This window comes from Synchiropus splendidus, chromosome 8 (genome assembly GCF_027744825.2).
Source record: "Synchiropus splendidus isolate RoL2022-P1 chromosome 8, RoL_Sspl_1.0, whole genome shotgun sequence".
NCBI classification, from domain to species: domain Eukaryota; kingdom Metazoa; phylum Chordata; class Actinopteri; order Syngnathiformes; family Callionymidae; genus Synchiropus; species Synchiropus splendidus.
This window is the reverse complement of record NC_071341.1, coordinates 10,818,952-10,844,855: the sequence shown is the minus strand read 5'-3', so window position 1 is coordinate 10,844,855 and position 25,904 is coordinate 10,818,952. Positions and strand designations below refer to the sequence as shown.

The 25,904-nt window shown below is 43.5% G+C and overlaps 1 protein-coding gene and 9 non-coding genes across 10 annotated transcripts; 1 reads left to right on the top strand and 9 right to left on the bottom strand.

Moving 5' to 3' along the window:
- Nucleotides 1-555: 555 nt before the first annotated feature.
- LOC128763561 (P2Y purinoceptor 3) lies at nt 556-25,768 on the top strand. Its single transcript, XM_053872475.1, has 3 exons — nt 556-726; nt 23,005-23,425; nt 24,165-25,768. The coding sequence occupies exons 2-3, from the start codon at nt 23,013-23,015 to the stop codon at nt 24,835-24,837; spliced, it is 1,086 nt and encodes a 361-aa protein (XP_053728450.1). The 5' UTR covers nt 556-726; nt 23,005-23,012; the 3' UTR covers nt 24,838-25,768.
- trnaa-agc (transfer RNA alanine (anticodon AGC)) lies at nt 6,741-6,813 on the bottom strand. Its single transcript has one exon. It is a non-coding gene; the product is annotated as a tRNA-Ala (tRNA).
- Nucleotides 7,742-7,814, bottom strand: trnaa-agc (transfer RNA alanine (anticodon AGC)). The gene has a single exon. It is a non-coding gene; the product is annotated as a tRNA-Ala (tRNA).
- On the bottom strand, nt 8,455-8,527 carry trnaa-agc (transfer RNA alanine (anticodon AGC)). Its single transcript has one exon. It is a non-coding gene; the product is annotated as a tRNA-Ala (tRNA).
- trnaa-agc (transfer RNA alanine (anticodon AGC)) lies at nt 9,395-9,467 on the bottom strand. The gene has a single exon. It is a non-coding gene; the product is annotated as a tRNA-Ala (tRNA).
- trnaa-agc (transfer RNA alanine (anticodon AGC)) lies at nt 10,523-10,595 on the bottom strand. Its single transcript has one exon. It is a non-coding gene; the product is annotated as a tRNA-Ala (tRNA).
- Nucleotides 14,903-14,975, bottom strand: trnaa-agc (transfer RNA alanine (anticodon AGC)). Its single transcript has one exon. It is a non-coding gene; the product is annotated as a tRNA-Ala (tRNA).
- trnaa-agc (transfer RNA alanine (anticodon AGC)) lies at nt 15,565-15,637 on the bottom strand. Its single transcript has one exon. It is a non-coding gene; the product is annotated as a tRNA-Ala (tRNA).
- trnaa-agc (transfer RNA alanine (anticodon AGC)) lies at nt 16,668-16,740 on the bottom strand. The gene has a single exon. It is a non-coding gene; the product is annotated as a tRNA-Ala (tRNA).
- trnaa-agc (transfer RNA alanine (anticodon AGC)) lies at nt 17,312-17,384 on the bottom strand. The gene has a single exon. It is a non-coding gene; the product is annotated as a tRNA-Ala (tRNA).
- Nucleotides 25,769-25,904: the final 136 nt, after the last annotated feature.

Below are 25,904 nucleotides of genomic sequence, written 5' to 3'. Positions count from 1 at the left end.
CAACTCACGCTCACATCACACCAACTATGTTTTTGGTAGCTAGGAAGTGTAAACATTTAGTGTGTGTGTGTATAATTTGTCCAAGACATTTTTTTTTATCTGGAAGTGTGGACTGATATTTGTGATTTTGATTATGCATACACACACTTACAGTTAGCAGTTAGTTGGAGGAACAATGAATGACTCAAACATTTACAATGTTGTAAGACTCAAAGTCCTCTGACCCACTTTCTGATCAGATTACTATCACTTCCCTTATTCTTGTACTGTTCATCCAAGACTTCATTCGATTGTCATCACTCTTGCTGCAACTTTGTTGCAGGCAAGCAGCCATTATAGGCCATTAATGGTGTCAATATGGGTAAACCACGTGGTCAGTAGTAAGATACACGCTGACAGTGGGGAAAAAGTCGAAACATAAAGCAACATTTATGCATTAAATCGCCATAAATAAAACACATTTTAGAAGAGGTGTTGCGCATGCGTGGTCCCGCCAGCGATGGTCGGCGACGGCGCGTGAGCGCGCGAGGACACTTGCTGCAGCCTGAACACAACACAGACAAGTTCAGACCACGCTGCTGCAGCGTAGGTTGACAAACACAGTTTCGTTCACTCACATTTCCGTCGCGTGTGCCAGTCTGAGCCCAGACTGTATTGGAGCGTAGAACACGAGAAAAACACACGATATAAAAAATGGATTTATTTCCTCCAGAGCTGTCACCCAAGGTAAGAAAAATTCTTGGGTTTTGTTTTCATATTTACAAGTGTTCTGATTGTTTTAAGCGAAGAAACTCGACGTAAACTTTCGTTATTGAGAGAAACAAACCTTTAAAGGTACGCGAGTTACTTTGTTTTCCAAGTCTAAACCGTCGTCGTGCCATTTTAACTTCATACGTTGATGGCGTTGTTAAGTTCGTGTGATAAAATACACAAAATGAATGCTAAAAACACTCGTGTTTAGTCTTGCACGTGAAGTGTTCGACGTTATTCCACCACTAAAGGATAAATAGGATGGAATTTTTGAACACTTGACAATTAAAAAAGGCATTGCTAGGTTCTAGCACATGATAATTCAACACAATTCTATGAAAGGAGAAAAGAGAGGATGACTGAATGATATGACATTGGTTTCCTTGAGACATTTCTTACATTGCAGTCTTTTTTTTTTACTATTAGTTTAATTTGTGAGAATTCAAAGTAGTTGTCAGTGAATGATGACTTCAAAAACGAGGCAATAGTTTAAAACATATGTTACTTCAAGACTTCTTGTGGTTTGCTGTGTATTCAGTTTGGTCTCATCTCTGTGTGCTCTGGTCTTGACACCATCTTGGCTACAGTTGTACTAAGGAGACAAAACAATGTAAAGTCACCAGGTGCAATGAGGGAAAACAGTTAGATCTGGGGAAAGAAAGGTTTGCATATTCATCGAGTAGATCTCAGTGGGATAATAGCTCTGCATTTTTACTTGACTTTATCTTGGCAACCAACGGTGACGTTGACTTCACAAAGTATAAATCTTGGCAGGGTCGGGACAGAGCATAACTCAGTGGCGACAGTCCAGGTCTGACCTGCATAATAATGTTTTCCAAAGCGTTCACTGTGCGCTACAGCACAAAGCCTGACATCACCCACCCAGCAGAAAAGATACCTACCCTCCTGTTAAGCTTTTGATGAGCGGCGACTTCAGCAACAGTGTGAGTCATGGTGTTGCAGAGACTTGTGGTGCATGTGGTGTTCAGTAAATGGGATATGAACAGGCACTTCCAGAGGTCGGATCAACATTTCACCCTAATTTCTCTGTAAAGTACATTTGCATTAGCACTATGTGGAACACGTTGACCCGGTGTGAACTGGTGCGTTGAATTGTTGATGAGGATTTCACATTAGTGTTAGACAGATGGATATTGGGGGGCCTGAGAAGGAAGGGTTAAATTGAGCAGTAATAGCTGGAATGAGATTGCTGGCATGAGATGTTAGTGGAATAATTCACCACCAAGTTTACACATTTTGATGATCTTTAGATTAGATAATCGTTATTAGTTCCACAAAATACATTTCTTGCTTCTTCACTGACAGACTGAAATAGTCTTTGGTGCTCTCTTTTTTGATGTGTTACCAGGTTGACTCATGACAAGTTTAATTCATATCACATGTCGATAATGGTCTGGTGAAATGTTTAGGATTCAGTGTCACCACAAGGTGGTTTTACAGTTTAACTACGCAGCAGTAGAAACTGAAGAAGTATTAAAGTGCTCCACTGTTGGTCTAAATTGTCTTTGTTCTTTTGCTTATGCTGCAAGATGACGCCACTTAACTAATTAATTTTGCCTCCGACCTGCAAGCATAATGTATCTGTTTATCAAAAAGTGGGTGTCGATTTTTCATCCAACTGATAATGCGTTGACTAACTGTAGACAAAAGTGTCAACAATTGGTGGTGACTAAAAGAAGACTCAAATGTTCTGACTTTTGGTGAACTCAATACACCAAACTAAAAAGGATGGCAGTGGCAAAAGCGAACATAACCTAAAATGACAGCTTGAATCCATCCATGATAAAGCAATTTCAAAAGCTGTTTGCAGGACTGCCAACTCCAACTCTAAGCAGTCGGCATGAGGTTCACGTGAATTATTGTTTTACACTTCGGATTTCAAGGAAAATAGTGGTTTAGCTTGTTGGTTTAGTTTAGTTATGTTTGTCTTTACTTATTATTTTCTTGGTGAGTCAAGAAAACATTCTGATCAGTGATCCATTTTTTTATCGGTTGCTCCCCTAGTTTCAGATGTTTATTGATCAATGTTTGGATGTTCAGATTTTGAACAACAGAAACACAAGAAGTGTCATGCCGTCAGCCACGCGAGCCTGCGATTGAACATACAGGATTAAATGTCACTGCTTGGCTTGTCACGACTGTTTATCAAGTGCGATAAAAGCCGGTGTGTCTGTGTTTGCTTGCCAGAAAAGTTAACTAATGCCGACAGCCACTTGTCGTATCTTGTTCTGCTGGTTCATAACTGAGTGTGACCTTTTAAAAAATGAAACCAACATTTTCAAACTATTTTAGAAGGAAAAAAACCCTTGCGTGTTTTCACTGAATGGTTCTATCAGTCCTCTTGTGTACTCTTGGTCCCTTTCCATATAGTGCATTACATTGGTTTAGATTAGAATGTCTCCTGGGCGGATGAGCTCAGGCTTCGAATGAGGATAAACTGTGGTGGTAGTGGCTACTCTTTGCCCAGGGTTTTATGTTTATTTCATTGAAGTCTTGCATCAGTGCAAACCTTGGATTTGTGTAAGACATATCTGTGATGTGCAGCACAGATTCTTCCATGTCATTTCTGTTTTTATAAGGTTTGGTTGTTTGGTTGGTTAGTGTTTACATGCAATCGAATGAGAAGCACTGGGCATCCTGATGGGACCAGCACGGTAATTAGACTTGATCGCTTCCCTGTCCATTAACAAACGCCCCCTCCTGTTTCTGTTTCTGTTTCTGGTGAGCTGACACTTCATTTCATTTGTGAGTCTTACAGTTAACCCTTTATTTAAAAAAGTCAAGATGGACCTGCCGTGATTCTACTGACTAAAAATCTATTGACCGCAATGAAAATAGAAAGAAGAGATTCATTGAAAGTTCTCCCTCGGCTTCTGTTCATGCAATGCAATTCTCTAATATTCACTCTTTTATCCATTTACAACTCATTCTCACTACAGTTTTGCACCTTGGGACTTCAAGCAAGTGGGCTACTAGGAGAGCAACCAAAAAAAATCAGATTGTGGTTTGGATTCACATATCCGATCATTTTTTTTGAATCACCAAGAATATACAAAGAACACAACTCTAAAAAAACTTTGTCCAAAAGCTCTTTTGCCCAATGGCTGAGTTCTACGTCTTGCGCCCAAAGCTCTGCAAAATCAGACTTGCTTTGAAGAACACAATGTCCCCATCAGCACCAGGCCCCAATTGAGTCCTCTACAAGTTCTATAAGAACTGCCCCCTGCTGTGCAGCCTCGCACCTCTGTGCCTCAGGCGATGTCCCTTTTCTTGTCTTCTCAGCTGGTGGCGCTCTGTGCAAAATAGCTGGTTTGTAACCCACGTCTCAAGGAAGGTGTCAAAGCCAGGCGACAACCTATTGACGACCATCACTTGACCACCTTGTTTCTCTGTGACTTATCACGACGACTCTTCGTCACCTCGGATATTAACTGATGACGGACCTCCACCACGGCTGTAACCGAATGTGGTGATTCTCAGCCATAAGTAAACATGAACAAGTGTTAATGCACAGTAGTCTGCAATTGTTCCTGGAGATGGCGCTGCTGTATCACACGGTGATAGAGAAGGTGAGGATAGACTCGATGATGGCTGTGAAGAACTCCACCAGAAACTTTAAAAAAACACGATTTGAAGCGACGCAGCAGCGGTGAAGTAGCACAGGCAACATTTGGCAAACACGTTGTTTCGATAAATATTAAGTTTGGAATTCCATAAGATGCCTTTTTATATTGAAGCGTGACCAATGTCATCCCACAACATGGAAAGATGGTTAATACTTAAACACTGCTATTGGATTGGTAACGATATAGATGAGATCCCGACGTCATAATGATCAGTAGATATTGTGGTGATCTTTGGTAACACAAAAAGTTTTTTTTCAATGATGTTGTCAGCCCAGACAGCGAATAGACCCTTTACTGTCTGGCATTTTCATGTTTGTGTGGAGTCGAGCTGTACACATAGTTTCCAGCCACAGTGGTACTCCTGCAAGCAAATGTCAGGTTTGACCTTGATGGCAACAGTAATTTTACACCTGAAATCAATAACACAAATGGTCGAAGCGCAAGATGGGATCAGGGTTTATTGATCAAGGAAAATGATACAGCTCTGAATGTTGCAGGTCAAGTCGGGTCTTTTTGTCCTGAAAGTAACTGCGATGTTTAGCAGTGGTGAGTTATGCAGTTGAGGCACTACTCAGGGACATGTGGCGCTACCTTTAGCGGCTATAGGCTAAGTTCAAAACTTGCAGTAGGTTGTACTTCTTGTGCTGTCAAATGCTATCAAATCTAATTCTCCTCAGAATAACAACCCTTTCAGAAGAGAAGTTGAGACTGCAGCACGCATGCACGCACGCACACACGTGTTTGTATTGCGGTCCCTGTGGGGACATTGTCAGGGTTCTCATTGACATAATGCTTTCCTCAAGCTCTCACCCAAAACCTAACCATCCAAAATACTTGGCGAACCTTAACCAGGACTCTGAACCAAACTCAAGCCTAATTATAACGACCCAGTTATTTTGAAGTCTCAAATTGAGGTTTAGACCTGTGAGGACCGGCCCCCACAAAGATGTCCCCACAAAGGTTCCCACAAGAATAGTGTTTTGTCAGGAATTGGTCGCCATGAGGCAGTATAAACAAGCCCACACGTTTATTTTTGTGAGGAACTCTTATTGACACAATGCTTTCCCCAGTCTCTCACCCTGAACTTAACCATCCAAAACAAATGGCTAACCTTAATCAGGACTCTGATCTCCATCCATCCTTCCATATCCGCTTATCCGTAGCCGGGTCGCGGGGCAGCAGCTTCAGAAGGCCACTTCAAATGGCCTTCTCCCAGGCAACATTCACCAGCTACAACTGGGGGATCCCATGATGCTCCCAGGCCAGTGTAAAGATATAATCCCTCCACCTGGTCCTGGGTCGACCCCTGGGTCGCCTCCCAGCTGGCCATGCCTGAAACACCTCCAAAGGGAGGCGTCCAGGAGGCATCCTCATGAGATACCTGAACCACCTCAACTGACTCCTCTCAACACGGAGAAGCAGCTCCTCTCCTCACCCTTTCTCTAAGGGAGATACCCTCCACCCGTCGGAGAAAACTAATTTCTCCCGCTTGTATCCGGGATCTCATTCTTTCGCTCATGACCCATGGCTCATGACCATAGGTGAGGGTCAGGATGAAACCTTTTTGGCTCAACTCTCTCATACACAAAAGTGTGGTAGAGCGACTGCCTGAACGACCACCCTTTTCTGGTTGAGAACCATGGCCTCAGACTTAGAGGTGCTGATCCAGGTTCCCACTGCTTCACATTTCAGATGCAAACCGATCCAGCAAGAGTTGGAGGTCGTACTTTAATGAAGCCATGAGATCCAAATCATCTGCAAGTAGCAATGACTGGATCCTCTCCAGCACTGTCTCCCTTTCAGAGGGTATTCCACCCTGTCCGTGTTGAGGAGTTCCTCAAAGTGCTCTTTCCAACGGCTAATTACATCCTCAGTTGAAGTAAACAAAGTTCCGTCCTTACTGTACACAGCTAGGATATTCTGCTGTCTTTGGCTTCTGAGATGTTTGACCGTTTTCCAGAAACGCCTTGGTGCCGACCGAAGGTCTTCTCCATACTCTTCAGACACCCGCTGTTTAGCCTTAGCAACAGCTGAAGCAGCAGCCCTTCAGGCCAACCTGTACCTTGTAACTGCTTCAGGAGTCCCATGAGACACGAGGTCTTGATAAGACCTTGACAACACCCAGGCCTGGGCCCCGGTATTCGTCCGGGCAGGGTACACTTAATATATCCTTTCTTCTTCATGAATCAATTAGCTCAAATTTGATGTTGTTGTTTAGCATGTGAAGGGTAGCTTGGCAGACATACAGGTATATATACTTATTTTTCTACTGGGAACATGTATCTGTTTATATGTATGTAAAGCTCAGTCTGTATAATGACTCTCATAGTAAGAAAAACCTCCTGGAGAATGCGGGCATCGATCCCGCTACCTCTCGCATGCTAAGCGAGCGCTCTACCATTTGAGCTAATTCCCCCGATGTGGATGTAAGCGGGGGTGTGTCTGGTGACATTGCACAACAGGAGGGACCTCTGATGCCAGGTCTGCTGGGGGAGAGGGAGGAATGTAAAAATACTTCCCAGATTGCAAGCGTTTTGTTAGTATCCCCTGAACTCCCCTCAACCCACTAGCGCTCCAACAAACCCCTGACAACCAGCTCACTGACATCTACTGTGTCCAGGCTCACATGCTGGGTGTGACACCACAAGGGTAGTCCAGTTGTGTCACGCTTTTATTGTGGTCTTATTTTGTAGTCTTCCGTCAAATCTTTTCCTGTGGTTCACTGTGGGTTTTGCAGAGCTTGCCACCTTGATAGAGTTGGTAGTAATAATGTTTTTGTTTGCTAAACTGCTGTCAATGTCAGGGAACCCACAAAATCCCTGCTTTGTCATGAGTCTCAGTCATAATGAAAAGTAATATTCCTGCCCCTTTTGCAAGTCTCGAGCAGCACTGCTCACAGTGGGGGGACCGAGGTCTCCCAGGTGTTGATGAAGGATGGTACCTATGTCTGTACGATCACCCGCAATGGCTGTTAGGGACATTTGTCTGGTGTTCATCAGGCTGGAGGACCGAAAAGTTGGAGAATGCGGGCATCGATCCCGCTACCTCTCACATGCTAAGCGAGCGCTCTACCATTTGAGCTAATTCCCCATGGAGGAGGCTTTTGTGCATCACACTTGTCATGACGTGTGGAAGATAAACAGAGTGAAGCGCTGGTAAATGCTATTTGTGACCTTCAAGGGGCATCTGCTTTAATGGTAAAAGTGCACATGAGCATAGCTAATTGTATTTTCTTGGCTTCATAATAATCTGATCTGAAGAATATGTATCTGTTAATGTTTATGTAAAGCTCTGAGTATATGTCATACCTCTGTATAATGACTCTCAGAGGAAGAAAAACCTCCTGGAGAATGCGGGCATCGATCCCGCTACCTCTCGCATGCTAAGCGAGCGCTCTACCATTTGAGCTAATTCCCCTCGTGAGGATGAGTCTGGGTCTGTGTCAGGTCACATTGCACAACCCTCCACCCCCAGCTCACTGACATCTACTATATATATATATATATATATATATATATATATATATATATATATATATATATATATATGTTCATGCTTGTTTGTTCGTTATTGTTGTTTGTTCTCCGTCAAATTTGTGTACTAACACACTACTGTTATACCATGCTTCCACTAAGCTATCGTGGTTGTTACCTTTTTGAGGTATTCACTACGTGAATATTTTTTTTTGCCGTGCTTCCACTGAAGCATCTGGGTTGTTAATTTTATTGTTGTCAATTTAGTAGTGTGTTTTGTCAAAGGGTGTATTTTATTGATGTGTATGTTATGTTTGTTCGTGGTAGTTTAATGGTGGTGAAAGTATTTGTGCCTCACACTTTTCATGACCTGTGGGAGATAAACAGAGTGAAGACCTATCAGATGCCCCAAGACCTGGGGAATCTGCTTTAATGGTAAAAGTGCACATTAGCATAGCTAATTGTATTTTCTTCGCTTCATAATAATCTGATCTGAAGAATATGTATCTGTTAATGTTTATGTAAAGCTCAGAGTATATGTTGTACCTCTGTAACAATGACTCTCATAGTGAGAAAAAGCTTTCTGGAGAATGCGGGCATCGATCCCGCTACCTCTCGCATGCTAAGCGAGCGCTCTACCATTTGAGCTAATTCCCCTCGCTTGTAATTGTGTGTGCGTGCATGTGTGTTTTACCAGGTCACGAGCTGCGCCACAGCCTATGACAACTTCCGTGAGACGTGCTTCGTCGTGGGTTACAAACCAACTATTTTGCGCAGAGCAGCCAGCAGAGGTGCGAGGCTGCACAGCAGGGGGCGAATCGGACTCAGGCCACCCAAGACAGAACCCACAGTGTGAAAAGCCCCTAAGTGGACCAGGGAGGGGGACGGGGAAATAGCTCAAATGGTGGATTCACAGACCAACTCTAAACTCATTCCATCCTGGCAGACATATCTATATAGTTATTTATTCTCTGTTGCATTTGTGTACTGACAAACTACTGTTATTGCGTACTTCAACCAAGCTATCGTGGTTGGCTCCTCTGGGGTAGTTAACCTTTTAAGGTATTTACCGTCCCCCTCCTTGATAAGGTGTTAGAAATACCGGACGTGAAATTTTTTCTTTTGCCATGTTTCCACTGAAGCATCTGGGTTGTCCCATCTCAGTAGATGAGCGTTTTGTCTAAGGGTGTATTCTATTGTCTTTTATTGATGCGTCTATGTTCGTGGTAGTTGAAATTTTGAGCACACATATAAATAATTCTGTGTCACGCACGGCCTCCATGGTGAAAGTGTTTGTGCCTCACACTTGTCATGACGTGTGGAAGATAAACAGAGTGAAGACCTATCAGATGCCCTAAGACCTGGGGCATCTGCTTTAATGGCAAAAGTGCACATTAGCATAGCTAATTGTATTTTCTTGGCTTCATAATAATCTGATCTGAAGAATATGTATCTGTTAATGTAAAGCTCAGAGTATATGTTGTACCTCTGTAACAATGACTCTCATAGTGAGAAAAAGCTTTCTGGAGAATGCGGGCATCGATCCCGCTACCTCTCGCATGCTAAGCGAGCGCTCTACCATTTGAGCTAATTCCCCTTGGCATCCAAGTGTGTGTGTGTGTGTGTGTGTGTGTGTGTGTCACAACAGGAGGGGCCGCTGCGGTCAGGTTGGGGGCGGGGAAGCCATGTACAACTACTTCCTAGAGTGCAAGCATTTTGTTAGGGCGCTTTCACACTACGGGTTCTGTCTCATTTTTAATACAGGGAACCTTTTGATAATGACACTGGTTGACTCTGAGTCTCTGGACCTTATTTTATTAGATGGAGCCTCAAAGGTTCTGTAATACGGCCGTCTGCCTTGGTTCACATCAACACATGCAGGTCTCACGTTGCGCTGGCGCCTCAGCGAAACACTGTGGTAAAAATAGTTGGATATTGGACGGACATCCGCTCTCGTATTGGTGGCTGCGTCCTCTTCCATGTCCCCATTAGGCTTCTCTGATCGCTGACACACTCTCTCAGGCAATGCAAATGCTACACCCAGGCAGACGGCTCAATTAACCCCAAAATAAAGCTGGCAGAGCAGTCTGTCAGGCACGAGCGGGTTCTACCAGAGACGTGAAACATTGAATTTTTCATTTCGACACTTACTTAACGAAATATTTACACATAAACAAATAATGTTGTGTTGGAGACAAACTCCATGAACAAGTTTTATCATAAAACAGTTTCAAGAAAGACTATAGTGTCCAAGACATAGAATAGAATGGAAATGTATTTATTGTGATGACTTTTTGCCTCTATATCGCCCATCCCTACTGCACTTATTCATGCTCAATGCCGGGCAGTAAAGGGTCTGATCGCGGTTGTCACGTGGCTGATTACAACTTCCTTGAGACGTGCGAATTGAACTCAGGCCACCCGAGACAGAACCCGCAGAGTGAAAAGCTTATCAAGGAGGGGAATGGGGAAATAGCTCAAATAGTGGATGCACAGACCCAACTCTAAAGTCCAAACTGATCCTAGCCACTCCACTGCATAAATGAACTGCTCTCCATTGCCAAATACATACACATCAGTTAATGTGTATGTAAAGCCCAGTGTACTTGTTGTACCTCTGTACAACAAGTCTCACAGAAGGCAAAAGCTTTCTGGAGAATGCGGGCATCGATCCCGCTACCTCTCGCATGCTAAGCGAGCGCTCTACCATTTGAGCTAATTCCCCTCGTGTGTGTGTGTGTGTGTGTGTCTGTCTGTCTGTCTGTCTCACAGCAGGAGGGCCATATCTGAGGGGGCAACTCGTAGAACTTAAGGTACGTTTACACCGAACGCGACTTCCGCTAGCGCCACGGCTGATTTACATACAAAGTCAATGGAGTTGGAGCGATTGACGGCGATCAGCGGCGACCAACATGGCCGCGACACGACTGGAGTGTGCGACGCTACGTGATTTGAGCTACATACGGCGATTCCGGCTACTCAAGACGACACAACTGGGCTACCGTGACAGTCGCAGTAGTTCAATATTTTGAACTACTGTGACCAGTCACGGTGCGTTGACCAATCATAGACCAGATCCGCCAGTGACGTGTCCCGAAGGAGGAGAAGCTCATCGCTGCAGTTGTTTACATGCAGACTTTCCGCCATCCTCTCGAGAGTGGCACAAATTGTGCATCTTTTAATTTCCACCGGAACATAAATAGGAAGAATCTTGTCCGGCGGGAAAGTTCGTCACAATGGTGGCGTGACTGGTGAGTTGAGACCTTTATTTACGTAAGTTTACTTACATTTGCCTAAATGCAATGTCCACCTAGTTTACGTGGCGAATGTACTGCTGTGACTGTAGAAACTACTCATGTATGGCGGCGGGATAAATAAGTACTGTTTCTGGTTTAATTTAATTCAGATGATGAGACGATGAAGGGTCTGTTTATATGAGCAAGCACTGTCATAGTGACATGACTTGCTTTAGGTTAACTAAATTGCTGTCCTATACAGATTTTATTTATTAGTACTCATCACTACGGGATGTAATTGAACCTAACTTTCATTATGTGCAGGTCACCGAAGGAAGAGAGCAACAGACGAAGAGGTCACTGGATGCTGATGCTGTGTTCAAGCATCTACTCCCTCCACAAACCCAGTTCAGATGATGGTATAGTTTTCAAGGTCCTGGTTCCTTTAATGCAGATATTGTCAACACAAATAAAAGAGCACATCATTTACAAGTTATTTTATCAAGCAAAACAACAGCTGACTGAAATTTGGATCATTTGCACCCTTAATTTATTTTCTTTGTAGCCACAACCTCATTAAAGGAACCAGACATCACCCCCTTTCTTCCCCCTCTCTTGGCCTCCGTTCCTGCTGGGAAGATCCTTCAAAACACATCTATATAGTTCACTTCGGGTCTGATGATGATTATGGGTGTATTGAATGAGTATAAATGAATGAGATAATGCTTTTATTTTAGCTAATAAAAGGTTTGACGTTGAGCATTTGTTATTGTGGAAAATGGCTTCACAGAAAAAAAACAACAGCATTATGCAAAATGTCAACAAACTGAGTTGAACACAGCTTCATTTTATTGCAGAGATGAGATATAATATGCAATACACATACAAGGTGGGTGACTCTTGAACAAGCAGTTGTGGTGCACTGACAACTGTTTTTCCACAAAGGAGAAGCCTCATCTGTAACAAAAACATATGCGGTTGGTGGCTGTGGTCCTCTGGTCAGCTCCTGGAAGTGGACCGTCACACCAACACAGAAGCAGTTGGTGATGAATCAGTCTTCTGTTACCGAATACCTGCAAAATATAAAACACATGGATATGTTAACATATATATGTAGGTGATAATTTAACAAAGTGTATATCAACCATACAACAGTATATTTACCTCACAGGATAGTTCGATCACAATGCATTTAACCGTTGGATTAATTTTTTACCACAAAGTGGCGCTAACTGACAAGACTCAAAGAAAATATAAATATTGTTTCAAATACTTTAGTTTTCCTGTACAAATTATTGACAATGACAGATTACATCTCTCCTAAAATTACTTCAAGCACACAGCAGATACAACCGCGGAGTTCATGAATTGATGACAGTTCAGAAAGATATGGACACAAGTCGGCGTACATAACGACACATCGAGTTGCTTACCGAGGACAGACCACGGGCACTTGGTGTCCTGTATTCGGCCACTGATCCGGACCAACAGGTCGTCCAACTATCAGTGGTTCCGCCTGAAGTACCGCTCGAAGCGGCTGTATCCCGGCGACGCTGCTGAAGGAGGAAGTTAAATTCACCAGTGTGAGTGGCTCTGGCGAATGATACGAAACGAGAGACGGCTCTTTTTCCATGTTGTTATTTAATAAGTAGAGTAGAGAACCGGCTCCGCCATCTTCACCGGCGACTGACCTACTTTGGCGATGTGTTCGAACCGGGCAGGTGACAACTAATCACTACCTGAGCAAGCTACCAGCTACTGACGACTGGCGCTACCGCGACTAAAATGTCGCATTCGGTGTGAACGTACCTTAAGAATTGACAGAAATAAGCAGGTTAAGCCGGTGGTGGGTTGTTGCGAGGCTCATGACGACTTCTTTTAGATGTGCTTTGTCGTGTGTCACAAACCAGCTATTTTGCGCAGAGCGCCGCCAGCTGAGGAGGAAAAAAGGAACATTGCCTGAGGCGCGGAAGCGCGAGGCTCACGGGGGGAGTTGAACTCCGGCCACCCGAGACAGAACCCGCAGTGAGAAAAGCCCCTTAGTATGTTAGTGGTCTGTTTCCTTTACTACCGCTTATACCCAGGGGAAGACATCCCGCGCATTTATGGTCTCCCTCAGGTCCACAAGGCAGGAACGCCTTCAAGACCTATTGTCAGCCGCATTACAACATTGCCAAACATCTAGCTACACTCTTGGCACTGTTGGTAGGACACAACACCCTACACATCATCAATACAACTTTGACATTCGTAACATTCGACTTTGCACAAAAGGTACAGGGAAGTAAACTAGATGTGGATGAGGATATGGTCTCATATGATGCCACGTCCCTTTTCACATGTATCCCTACGAATGAAGCGGTTGCCGTGGTAAAAAGGAAATCTTAGTCTACCTGACAGAACCAGTCTCTCACCAGAGAACATATGTGCATTGTTGGACATTTGCCTCACCACCACCTACTTCCAATACAATACTAATACTACCTTTTCTGGACTGTGCGGTTAACATTGAACCAGACAGGAGCCTCAACATTGAAGTGTACAGGAAACCAACACACATCAACCTAAACCCCCAGTTTGACTCACACCACCCACTAGAACAAAAACTTGTGTGATCGGTGAGCAGAACATTGAATCATTGAGCCCAAAACGTCCCCATCTCACCTAAGGGGAGAGAGAAGGAGCAGAACCACAGAAAGAATGCCGTCTGGGCCTTTACCAAAACATCAAAGTGAAACACAAAGGACATAGAAAACAATGTCCAGCATCGTAATGTCATAGTTATTCCTTATGTGGCCGGGTCTCAGAGAAACTCTGAAGAATCTTTAGCAAACGAAGTCTGGGTTCAGTTCAAACCATGCAACACCTTAAGACAGAAACTCCTCCATCCCAAGGACAAAACGCCTTGCCACAAAAGGAGTAATGTGGTTTATGCAGTCCAGTGCAGCCAAGAGTTCTCAGACCTTTACATAGGAGAAACTAAGCAACTTTGCCACAATTGAATGACCCAACACAGGAGAGCTAACTCCTCTGTACAAGACTGAGCAGTCCATTTACATCCCGAGGACAAGAAACACTCTTTTGAAGAGAGCAATGTCAACATTTGGGCAAAAGAAGACCATTGGTTTGAAAGAGGAGTAAAAGAGGCCATCTTTGTCAAAGTGAAAAAACCCTCTCTAAACAGGTGGATGACTGAGACACCATCTTTCATCCTCATACAATGCTGTCCTAAACACCCTCCCTCGGCTGATTTAGCCACTGATCTCTGCATGGACAGGTTCTTCACACCTGTACAGTGTAGCATCAACATCTGAATAGCCCCAATTGCCACCTGGGCTACGATCAACATTTGCATTAATGGCCCATTAATACTCGGTTGGTACTGGGTCCTGGGTTGTCCCATCTCGGAAGATGAGGTTTTTTGTCAACGGCTGCATTCTATTGTCTTTTATTGACGTGTATGATATACTGGCAGTGGCAGTTGACATTTTTAGCACACATAATAAATCACCCTGTGTCACCTTCTCATGTGCAACTATGCTAGCCTCCATGGTGAAAGTATTGGTGCCTCACACTTGTCATGACCTGTGGGAGATAAACAGAGTGAAGACCTATCAGATGCCCTAAGACCTGGGGCATCTGCTTTAATGGCAAAAGTGCACATTAATTCTAATTGTATTTTCTTGGCTTCATAATAATCTGATCTGAAGAATATGTATCTGTTAATATTTATGTAAAGCTCAGAGTATATGTTGCACCTCTGTAACAATGACTCTCATAGTGAGAAAAAGCTTACTGGAGAATGCGGGCATCGATCCCGCTACCTCTCGCATGCTAAGCGAGCGCTCTACCATTTGAGCTAATTCCCCTCGTGTGTGTGTGTGTGTGTGTGTGTGTGTGTGTGTGTGTGCAAGCTATCGTGGTTGGCTCCTCTGGGGTAGTTAACCTTAAAAGGTATTTACCGTCCCCCTCATTGATAAGGGGATAGAAATACCGGACGTGAAATTTTTTCTTTTGCCGTGTTTCCACTGAAGCATCTGGGTTGTCCCATCTCAGTAGATGAGCGTTTTGTCTAAGGGTGTATTCTATTGTCTTTTATTGACGCGTCTATGTTCGTGGTAGTTGAAATTTTTAGCACACATTATAAATAATTCTGTGTCACCTTCACTTGTGCCACTTGGCCGGCCTCCATGGTGAAAGTGTTTGTGCCTCACACTTGTCATGACGTGTGGAAGATAAACAGAGTGAAGACCTGTCAGTTGGTAAATGCTATTTGTGACCTTCAAGGGGCATCTGCTTTAATGGTGAAAGTGCACATTAGCATAGATAATTGTATTTTCTTGGCTTCATTGTAATAGCTATCCTGACTGACGAATATGTATCTGTTAGTGTGTATGTAAAGCTCAGTGTACATGTTGTACCTCTGTATCATGACTCTTAAAGTGAGAAAAAGCTTCCTGGAGAATGCGGGCATCGATCCCGCTACCTCTCGCATGCTAAGCGAGCGCTCTACCATTTGAGCTAATTCCCCTGGTGTATCAGTGTGTGTGTGTGTGTTTTACCAGGTCATGAGCCACGCGAAACCAATGACAACTTCTGTGAGACGTGCTTCGTCGTGGGTCACAAACCAGCTATTTTGCGCAGAGCAGCCAGCAGAGGTGCGAGGCTGCACAGCAGGGGGCGAATCGGACTCAGGCCACCCAAGACAGAACCCACAGTGTGAAAAGCCCCTAAGTGGACCAGGGAGGGGGACGGGGAAATAGCTCAAATGGTGGATTCACAGACCAACTCTAAACTAAAGTGGAAACTGATCTGAGCTACTCCACTGCATAAATGTACTGAACTCCATTGCCAAATAGGCGTTTTGCAAGTGGCCTCTGAGACGGAAAAAAGGAAATTTGAACCCTTAGACTTCAAGTCTACAGTGCACGTTCCATCCTGGCAGACATATGTATATAGTTGTTTATTCTCTGTTGCATTTGTGTACTGACAAACTACTGTAATAGCGTACTTTGACCAAGCTATCGGGTTGGCTTCTCTGGGGTAGCTACCTTTTTAAGGTATTTACCACCATCAAAGGGGATAGAAATACCAGACATGAAAATTTTTCTTTTGCTGTGTTTCCATTGAAGCATCTGGGTTGTCAAATCTCGGTAGACAAGTGTTTTGTCTAAGGGTGTATTCTATTGTCTTTTATTGACGTGTATGATATGCTTGTTCCTGGCAGTTGAAATTTTTAGCACACTTTATAAGTAATCCTGTGTCACCTTCACTTGTGCCACTTGGCCGGCCTCCATGGTGAAAGTATTTGTGCCTCACACTTGTCATGACCTGTGGAAGATAAACAGAGTGAAGACCTGTCAGTTGGTAAATGCTATTTGTGACCTTAAAGGGGCGTCTGCTTTAATGGTGAAAGTGCACATTAGCACTAATAGCATTTTCTTGGCTTCATTGTAATAGCTATCCTGACTGACGAATATGTATCTGTTAATGTGTATGTGAAGCTCAAGTGTATAAGTTGTACCTCTGTATCATGACTCTCATCGTGAGAAAAAGCTTTCTGGAGAATGCGGGCATCGATCCCGCTACCTCTCGCATGCTAAGCGAGCGCTCTACCATTTGAGCTAATTCCCCGAGCGTGTAAGGGTGTGTGCGTGTGTGTCTGTTGACATTGCACAACAGACAGGCAGCTGAGGTGGGGGCGGGGGAGGAATGTAAAACTACTTCCAATTGTGCAAGCGTTTTGTTAGTATCCCTTGAACTCCTCCTAACCCACTAGCTCTCCAACAGACCCCCACCCCTGACAACCCTCCACCCCCTGCTCACTGACTTCTACTGTGGCCAGGATCGCAAGCTGCGTGTAACACCACAAGGAAGAGTACTACCGTAGCAAGCTTTTATTTTGGTTTCATTTTTGTAGTCTTGCATCCCATCTTTTCCTGTTGGTCTCTGTGGGTTATTGGTGCCTCACGTTTGTCATGACGTGTGGGACATAAACAGAGTGAAGACCTGTCAGATGTTCAGGACCTTCAAGGGGCATCTGCTTTAATGGTTAAAGTGCTCACTGGTATAGCTAATTGTGTTTTCATGGCTTCATTATAATAGCTATCCTGAGTGAACAATATGTATCTGTTAAGGTGTATGTAATGCTCAGAGTACATGTCCTACCTCTGCATAACGACTTTCGTAGAAAACAAAAGCTTTATGGAGAATGCGGGCATCGATCCCGCTACCTCTCGCATGCTAAGCGAGCGCTCTACCATTTGAGCTAATTCCCCCGTGTGTGTGTGTGTGTGTGTGTGTGTCTGTCTCTCTGTGTGTGTGTGTGTGTGTCTGTTTGCATTGCACAGCAGGAGGGGCCACTGAGGTCAGGTCTAGTGGGGGTGGGGGATGAGTGTGAAACTACTTTCTAGAGTGCGCGGGTTTGTTCGTGTCTCTTGAACTCCCCCCAACCCACTAGCTCTCCTACAAATCCCAACCCTGACAACCCTCCACCCCCAGCTCACTGACTTCAACTGTGCCCCGGCTCACTCGCCTGGTGTGACACCTCAAGGAGGATTACTATCTTGGGACGGTACGATCGATTGGTCACTGATCATGAACGGCTGATTCGGCGTGATCGGTGAATGCCGATCACTACCTGTCATTGACGAGCAGAACAACTGATCATGTGTGATATTTGACGCCCCGCACCCTATTCACTGCTCACTAAGTTGCTGTGAAGGTTCTTTCAAAATGTCATTTGAAGTTTGCATTCTGCAGCACACGCATGGGAAAATGCTGCGCAGGGAAGGGCCTTCAAATCAAACACACCATTTAAAGCACCAACACTTGACGGAGCAGGGAGAATTTTCCGAGCTTATGCATTTAAAGGGAGTGTGTCTTCTTCAAAGATATTTCCTGATATGACAACATTGTGTGACACTGGATGGAATGAGTCAGCAACATGGAAAACACAAGAGCAAGTCAAGAACAGTCTTTTCTGAGATTGCTGTTTCTTGTCTATACGTTGTCTTCTTATTGCTTCAGCCTGCTGGCAGTTACACCCTTCTTCTGCATCAATTACTCGAAAAGATATTACGAAATCCTTTGTCAACGTGCGCCCACTCGTATGAGTGCAGACTGAGCAGAACTCTGCAGTGACGCACATCTTTGCTCTAATGGTGTAATTTGTGAAAAGTAATGAGTCACACTCCTCCAGTGTTTTAAGGGAAATGACTCCAGTCAATGGCTCGCTTTTTTTTTTATTGGATGTCATTTAGGATTTATCCAACCCACAAGATTAGAAAGTGAATTTCAATGCCATAATAGTCTCATTGAGTATAATCCAGACTGTACAGTGATATACTCACATGTAAAGTAAATGGTCTTTAACATGAGGAGTCACGGGTTTAAACACTCCCACCATGCATGCTGCAAATGCCAGAGTATACTGCGACATGCCTTTAACGTTTTTTGATCTCATGTAATATGTTGCAGGGGATCAGTGGTTTGTTAGTGGCCTCAAAGAAACAGAGGATGAGCTAAAAGCTCTCTTACTGTTCATGTTTTTCCTGATCAAAGACACCGATTCAGAAGGTAAAGAACAGTACCTCCTGCTCCATCAGACTTTTTGCTTGGATTTTTGAGAGGAGCTGTGTCCCTTACCTGAAGAATCCTGCATAAAAGTAGGGCATCCAATTTCACTGCAAGGCGTCCCCAAGATACATGCTAGCTAAAAACCTCCACTCATATAATGAAAATTCATGACCAAAATTCTAGTGCAAAGATAGTGATAAGTGTGAAAAAAAATCATTGGGGAAAAAACAGTGGGCTTTGGAATTCAAAAGAAAAAAAAAAAAAAGTGCAATTAAAGAAGAGTGATACATCAGCTACTGGATCTCAACAAAAAACAAACAAACAAAAACAAAACAGCAATAGATGCATTATTAATTGCTGAATACTAAAAAGAAATGGCTAAAATGAAAAAGGATGAAACAGATCTCCTAAAGCAGCGTTTTTCAACAGGGGTGCCGCGGCACACCAGTGAGCTGTGAGAGAGTGTCAGGTGTGCCGTGGGGAAATGATCCAATTTCACCTCATTTGCCCGGAGATAGAGGTGGGCGATATGACATTAAATCCATGACTATTACGTGTCGATGAGCAACCGAGGTGAGGAGATCACATGGATTCGCTGACATTCTTTCTGCACACTATACTGTGGAGCTCCAGTGTGTTGATGCGCTGATCTGTCGCTCACATGCGCAACTTCCAGCTGTTTTTAAACCTGGATGCGCCTCAAACTTGACCACACACCTTCACCACAGAACCATGGAATGATCTTTGTTGGACCCGTGACGCCAAAGACTGTCTGCACCGCAGAGCTAACAGAGCTAACAGCTAACGTGACGTCTCACCTCAAAACTTTATTGACTGTCAAAGTTTGCTTTGTGGTAAAGTAAATGTGATCCAAAATGTGAAGTGAGAAAGAATAATTGTTTTTATGAAGCAAGTTCAGACAAAGAATGCTAAGGATTTGTCTGGAAATTCAAAACTACAATAAAATCATGCAAAAGAGAAGTGATAAAATCGAAACAGTTATTTAAAGTAAGTAAGTAAATAAATATGATGACTTTTGCCATATTGCCCGCCCCTTCCTGGACACAGTTGAAACTAATACATTTTCTAAAATTTGTTTCTGCAACTAGTCCGGCAAAGTGACAACTGAGTGTCAGTAGCCACAGTTTTTCATGATAGGGATTTTCTATAGGACTTTAAGCACAAGTGCGCTTTGGCCAAGGTCCCTTTGGTGGTGTGTCTCCAGATTTCTTCAATGAACCAAGGATGCCATGGCTAGAAAAAGGTTGAAAAACACTGTCCTAAAGGATCCAAACCAAATGGAGGAACATTGAGAGTCTGCAGAGCTTCTGACAAGAAAGAGGTGGAGACGAACAGTCAGACGTGGAAGTCTGTGCCAGGAGCAATTGGACAAAATCAGTTGACAGGGAAGTCTGCGTCAGAAGAAGACCAAGACGATAGAAAGCATCAAGACATGTAATCGATTCTGTGCTTGGGCCAGTAAGCAAATTAAGTCATCTGCTGAATGTAAGGTCAAACATCCATTTGATATTGCGCTGTCTTCAACCAGGCATCTATTCAATATGGATGTGCAATGTCCTGTAAATGTTGTTATTCCACAAACATATTACAATTTTAGTCTTTTCCTAAATTTACTGCCTAATACTGGAAGGTGGCATGCTATACTGACGCTTAAGAAACATGCCTAAAGTAATATACCATCTTTGGGACCATGATGGGATTTTTTGATGAGGGGGAGAAAAACGTCTGTAAAGTTTACTCTGTCTGGCCAAACTACTGGTAAATTGGATGACAGTCACCACTGAAGTCTTGAAGAATCCGGAAGACACTGCAGAAGTAGTGATGAAGCTCTCCACGGAAGTAGTTGAAGAGTTTGACTCATGGAAGTGAGGGGCAGAAGCCGAGTAGATGTGAAAAGTAAAAAAATGCCATGCTTACTCTTAAAATCATCAAGTGATTTTTTTTGAGGGCGATAGAGGGATTTATCCAACAAAGCCTGAAATTTAAGGACGAGAGACAACTCAATGGTAGCTGCACCGAACAAATGATAACGCACTGGAAACTTCTTACAGACTGAAGTGGTTTGGTGCTGTGCTGTGCTGTGCAGTGCGGTACGGTCAAAAATCTCTTCACAGTAGTGTTGTAGTGTCAGTATCACTCTGTGGAAACTATTTTGGGTTCGGACTGAAAGTCAATCGCAGATTTATTTTTATGACATAGTATGTCTTGTAGTCAAGCAGTACTAACAGACCCATGTCTGTGAACTTTTATCTTGTATTCAGAAATAGGAATACAATTCCAATGGGAAGAATATGAATCGTAGTACAGCTGGGGCTGGACTCAGACAAAAAAGGTGCCACCAATTGGAATACATTGGAATACACCAGTCCAAGATGTACAGCACCTCCTGGGCATTGCCAGCACCCCAGGCCTCACAACTACAATAAAATGGGCATTTGTTTATTTGAGATGACTGTGGACACAGACGTCAGAGTTAGAAACTATTCTTCAGGGATGATGAAATGTGGCGCTGGTCGTGCCTCTCAGCAGCTCTGAGCAGGTCTGCAGATCAGAGGACTCAACGGCAACAGCTACAGATAGAACATGAGATATAACATGTTACACTTGTCCAAATCAGACGGACCATAAACACTGCCAAAGACAGTGAATCAACTATTTTTCTGTCTGATAAATGCTAGCGGACATTAGCTGTCGACGTTAGCCGCTAGCGGCTAGCAGCAAATGTCGGAGCTAATTCGTTTGGCTGGCTATATCTACACTATACTGTGATAAACACAATGAAAGGTATAAGTTCCCTCCATTTGACAACACACCCAAGACCAGCGGTGAACACATAGAATGCCTTACAAGTGTTGTCCAGGATTTTGCTCTGTCATTTCAGTGTATTCATGTCTAAATGTTACGCATTGTTGCTTTAACAAGGACCTGATATGCAAACAGACAACAAGACTTTGGAAGACTTGGTGAAGTATACAATCAGTAACTCAATAAATTATGACTAGAGGCGTCACATCATGTGACTGCCAACATTGTTGATACACTGGACAGCGCCAGACTACATCAGCGAGAAGAACTGCCAGTTCACTATTGATGGATAACATCTTTACAAATGTGATGAGGAAGGTCATTGCTTGCACATGCATGCAGTCTGTGGTTGTGTGATATGGCTTTTGGCAATAAAGATCACCCCCATGTCATTCTACCTCCATTATTCTCTGTTTTTTTGTATGGTTTTTTCAAGCCTCTATAAGCACTGTGGAAACTACATTTTTAAAAAAAACGACATTAAAAACAAAGCAAATTGAGTTTTGAAAATTATACTATATAATTTTTTTGAAAATTATACTATATAATATAAATATATATAATTATATAACTATTTTACATAAAGAATCTAAATAAAATCTCAACAAATAACGAAAGATGGCGCACGATTAAACAAGAGCGCAAATGAAACTAGAAAAGCAGCAAAGTAGCACAAACCTCGGACTCGGTATTGCTTGGCCTAGGCAGAAACAGGCAGTCTAACAGATTACTTGGCTGAATTTACTCAATTGTAGTATCAGATATTTTACAAGAGCTCTTTCCTGACAGCAGAATACACACGCTTCATTTTGTACTGGGACATTTTCCAGTCCTGTCCTTCTCTGTCAAATACAGAACACGGCGACCTCTGGTGGTCAGGGAGGAGACGTGCACTCTAGTCGAAGGCGAGTCTTGTCTTGTCTGTTTAATTGAGTAACAGGGTGACTGCCGATAATACGTCAACCTGATATTTTCCACAACTATTAATTGGGATCGTATAGTCGCCCAGACCCGTCCTATTGCCATATTGTTACTAAAAATGGGGCTAAACCTATAAATGGTGGAAACTTTCCGCGGGGAAAGTGACCAAACAATCATGAATAAGCATTTCACTCTCTGCAAAGTTTGACATACTGATGCTTATTGTGGATGTACTATAGGCCAATGGCTGACTTAGTGGTAAGAAGGCGCCCCCTAGCTGCTTGTCAGCCTCGATGACCACTCTTCATTTATGTTGCACGACGTCGGTTCTCCATTTTTTTAAAATGAAAGACTCTTACTCCTGTAAACACCACTGTACCTTTACGCTTGTGTTCTTTGTCCTCCTTATTCCTCCATCTCACTTTGTAACCTCATCTGAGTGCGATGCCTTTTTTGAACCGTAATGAAGGCTCCTAGCGGCTTTATTGAAATCCTTTAGGTTGCTCCATGTCTAACTCCTATTGATACTAATTTCAAGAGCAATATTACATCTCCTCATTGTCTCTCTACCAGATGTGAAGATGCCCCGTTCGATCGACTCCTTCCCGACGGAAACCCTGGTCCCTGGTTCTGTGGACTTGCTCACCCCCGGCGTCCACCCCACAGAGTCGCACCGAGCTGAGGCGCTCGCCCCCAACATCAGTGTGAGCGGCTTGCTCCGCTGCACCTACAAGGAGGACTTCAAGCGGATCCTCCTCCCTTCTGTGTACACCGTGGTCTTCCTGCTGGGCCTGTCTCTCAATGCAGTGGTCATCCTGAAGATATGGAGGACGCGGCCCAACCTGTCTCGCAACAATATCTACATGCTCAACTTGGCCATCGCCGACTTCCTCTATGTGATGTCACTGCCGCTGCTGATCTACAACTATGCTAGTCATGACTACTGGCCTTTTGGGGACTTCACCTGCAAACTGGTGCGGTTCCAGTTTTACAGGTGAGAAGTTTTTATTTTATTGTATTTTTTATTAATCTCCGTCCTGTTGCTTTCCCACGACCTGATTTTTGATACTCACTGCTGTACTTTAAAAAACATTTTAAGCAATGTAAATAATTTTAAAAAATCGATTATAATAGTCTTTTATTGTCATGACTTATACAGTAGTGGTCCCTGAATTACTCCCTGGACAAACCAATTGAATTGATTAAACTTGCCTCTTTTGAGCGACAGATAGTGATGGGCCAATGAGGCTTCATGAAACAATGTCCTTTCAGAGCCCAGTTGATGGTGCACTGTGTTAAAAAATGATGTCGTATTTCATTGAGATGGTTGGGCAAATCCAAAGATTTCAGAGCAGACAGTGCCATCTAGTGGGCACTAAATTGGAGGACACTGTTTCATGAAGCCTCAGAAGCCCATTGCTAGCGACAACATAAGTGCACTGTCATTTTGTGCCACATGAAGGATCTGAGTCTATTCAAAGCTGCGTTTTCTCTGCTGCACTCTGACAGTGACTGTCCTATTACTGAAATATTTTTTATTTTATTTTATTTATTTTATTTATTTGCAACGTTTCCCATCCTATTTAAGCTTTATTTAACAATAGTGAGAGTCACAGTGTGTCATGTGGCCCTTTTGAAAATGTAATTTCCCTCCTGTTGATGAGTGCATGTGAATTCGGTTCCACTAATGCAAAGGATCAGTTTCAACAATGTCTTGTGTCTTTCTCTTGCAGCAACCTTCACGGCAGCATCTTCTTCCTCACCTGCATCAGCCTGCAGCGCTACCTTGGCATCTGTCACCCTCTGGCTGTGTGGCACAAACAAGGGGGTCGCAAAATGGCCTGGTGCATTTGCGGGGCAGTGTGGTTGGTGGTCATCCTCCTCTGCGCACCAACCTTTCACTTTGCCTCCACAGGGATCCAAAGGAACCGCACCGTGTGCTATGACTTGAGCCCCCCCAAGCTCTCCAGGAGCTACTATCCGTACGGCATGGCTCTGACCTGCCTCGGGTTCGTGCTGCCGTTTCTCGGGGTGATGGTGTGTTACATCCGCATGGCTCAGGTCCTCTGCCGCCCGGAGCCCCATCAGAGTATCAGGTCCACGTCCGGGGAGAAGCGGGAAAAGGCTGTGCGGATGATCATCGTCGTGGCGACGGTGTTCTGCATCAGCTTCCTGCCCTTCCACCTGACCAAGACCGCGTACCTGCTGGTCCGCTCGCTGCCCGGCATGTCCTGCGAGACCAGGAACCTGTTTTCAATCATCTACAAAAGTACCAGACCTTTCGCCAGCATGAACAGTTTTCTGGACCCAATTTTGTTCTACTTCACGCAGCCTCGGTACCGAAGGAGCACCAGGAAGTTTGTCCAAAGAGTCACCATGCTCAGAGACAAGGGAACGGATGTGTGACGTCACACACACGCGAAGACCAAACCTGAATGTGAAACCGCGGCATGCATGTAACACACTTAGCACTTCAAGTTAAAGGAACATATATTCAGCATTATGTGGTCAGGTGCCAATCCGATAATCTTTGAGAAAAGTACCACATTTGATCCGTCTTGAAAAAGAGGTCCGGCTGTGTCTGTGGGCAAAATCTGGAGCCTTGAATTTTGCACTAAAACTGTGAATGCAACACATAAAATGTGAATGGGTTCATACTTTCTCTTGATGCACTGGTTTTTGCTCTTCTCCGGTTTTGTTTCGGGAATCGAAAAAATGTTCTGTGGAGGAAACAAAAAGTCTTATCATGGGTATCGCCATGTAAAACAAACATATTCATCCTCTCAACCACTAGATGGCGTAAGCTATCTACCATTCAAGGAGCCTGTCCACAATCACGGTGCGGCTGTCTCGATGTAAATCATGTTTCACTGTATAACCGTTTATTTTTACGGGCCTTTTTCGTAAAATGAATGCCAGAAATATTTATATCCTTGTAAAGATTGAAGCACCTTCCAAGATGTGTCCCATAAATGAAGTGTTTGTTAACATTGTATAGCAGCGTTCAGTCACAAATCATGAAACAATGGTCTCACTAAGCCTGTTTTAGAACACTTATGCACTTCTGGTACTTCAGCTTTGACCAACATTTGGAAAAGTCAATGTTTTATCTTCATAATAGTAGTGATTGGTGTATATCTGCCATTAGATTAGCGTCAAAACCCAAATACTTGAGTCGGTTTTTACCTGCTGTATGTTCAATATTGACATCTTTGCCAGTATTAAGTCATTTTGGTGAATGACTGCAAGCGGCCAGTAAATGTATTGTTCTGTATTAAGAGTGGTGGTTGTGTCGCCTGGGAACATTCTGATGATGTAACAGAGATTAAACTTCTAAACCATGCGATTGTCTCTTATCTTTTCTATTTAAACACACAAAAACTTAGCTTGATATCAGACTTTGAGGAAGAAAAAAAATATTGCCTATGATAGAAAATCAAAACATCAAATAAATGAAAGTAAAAGAGCAAATA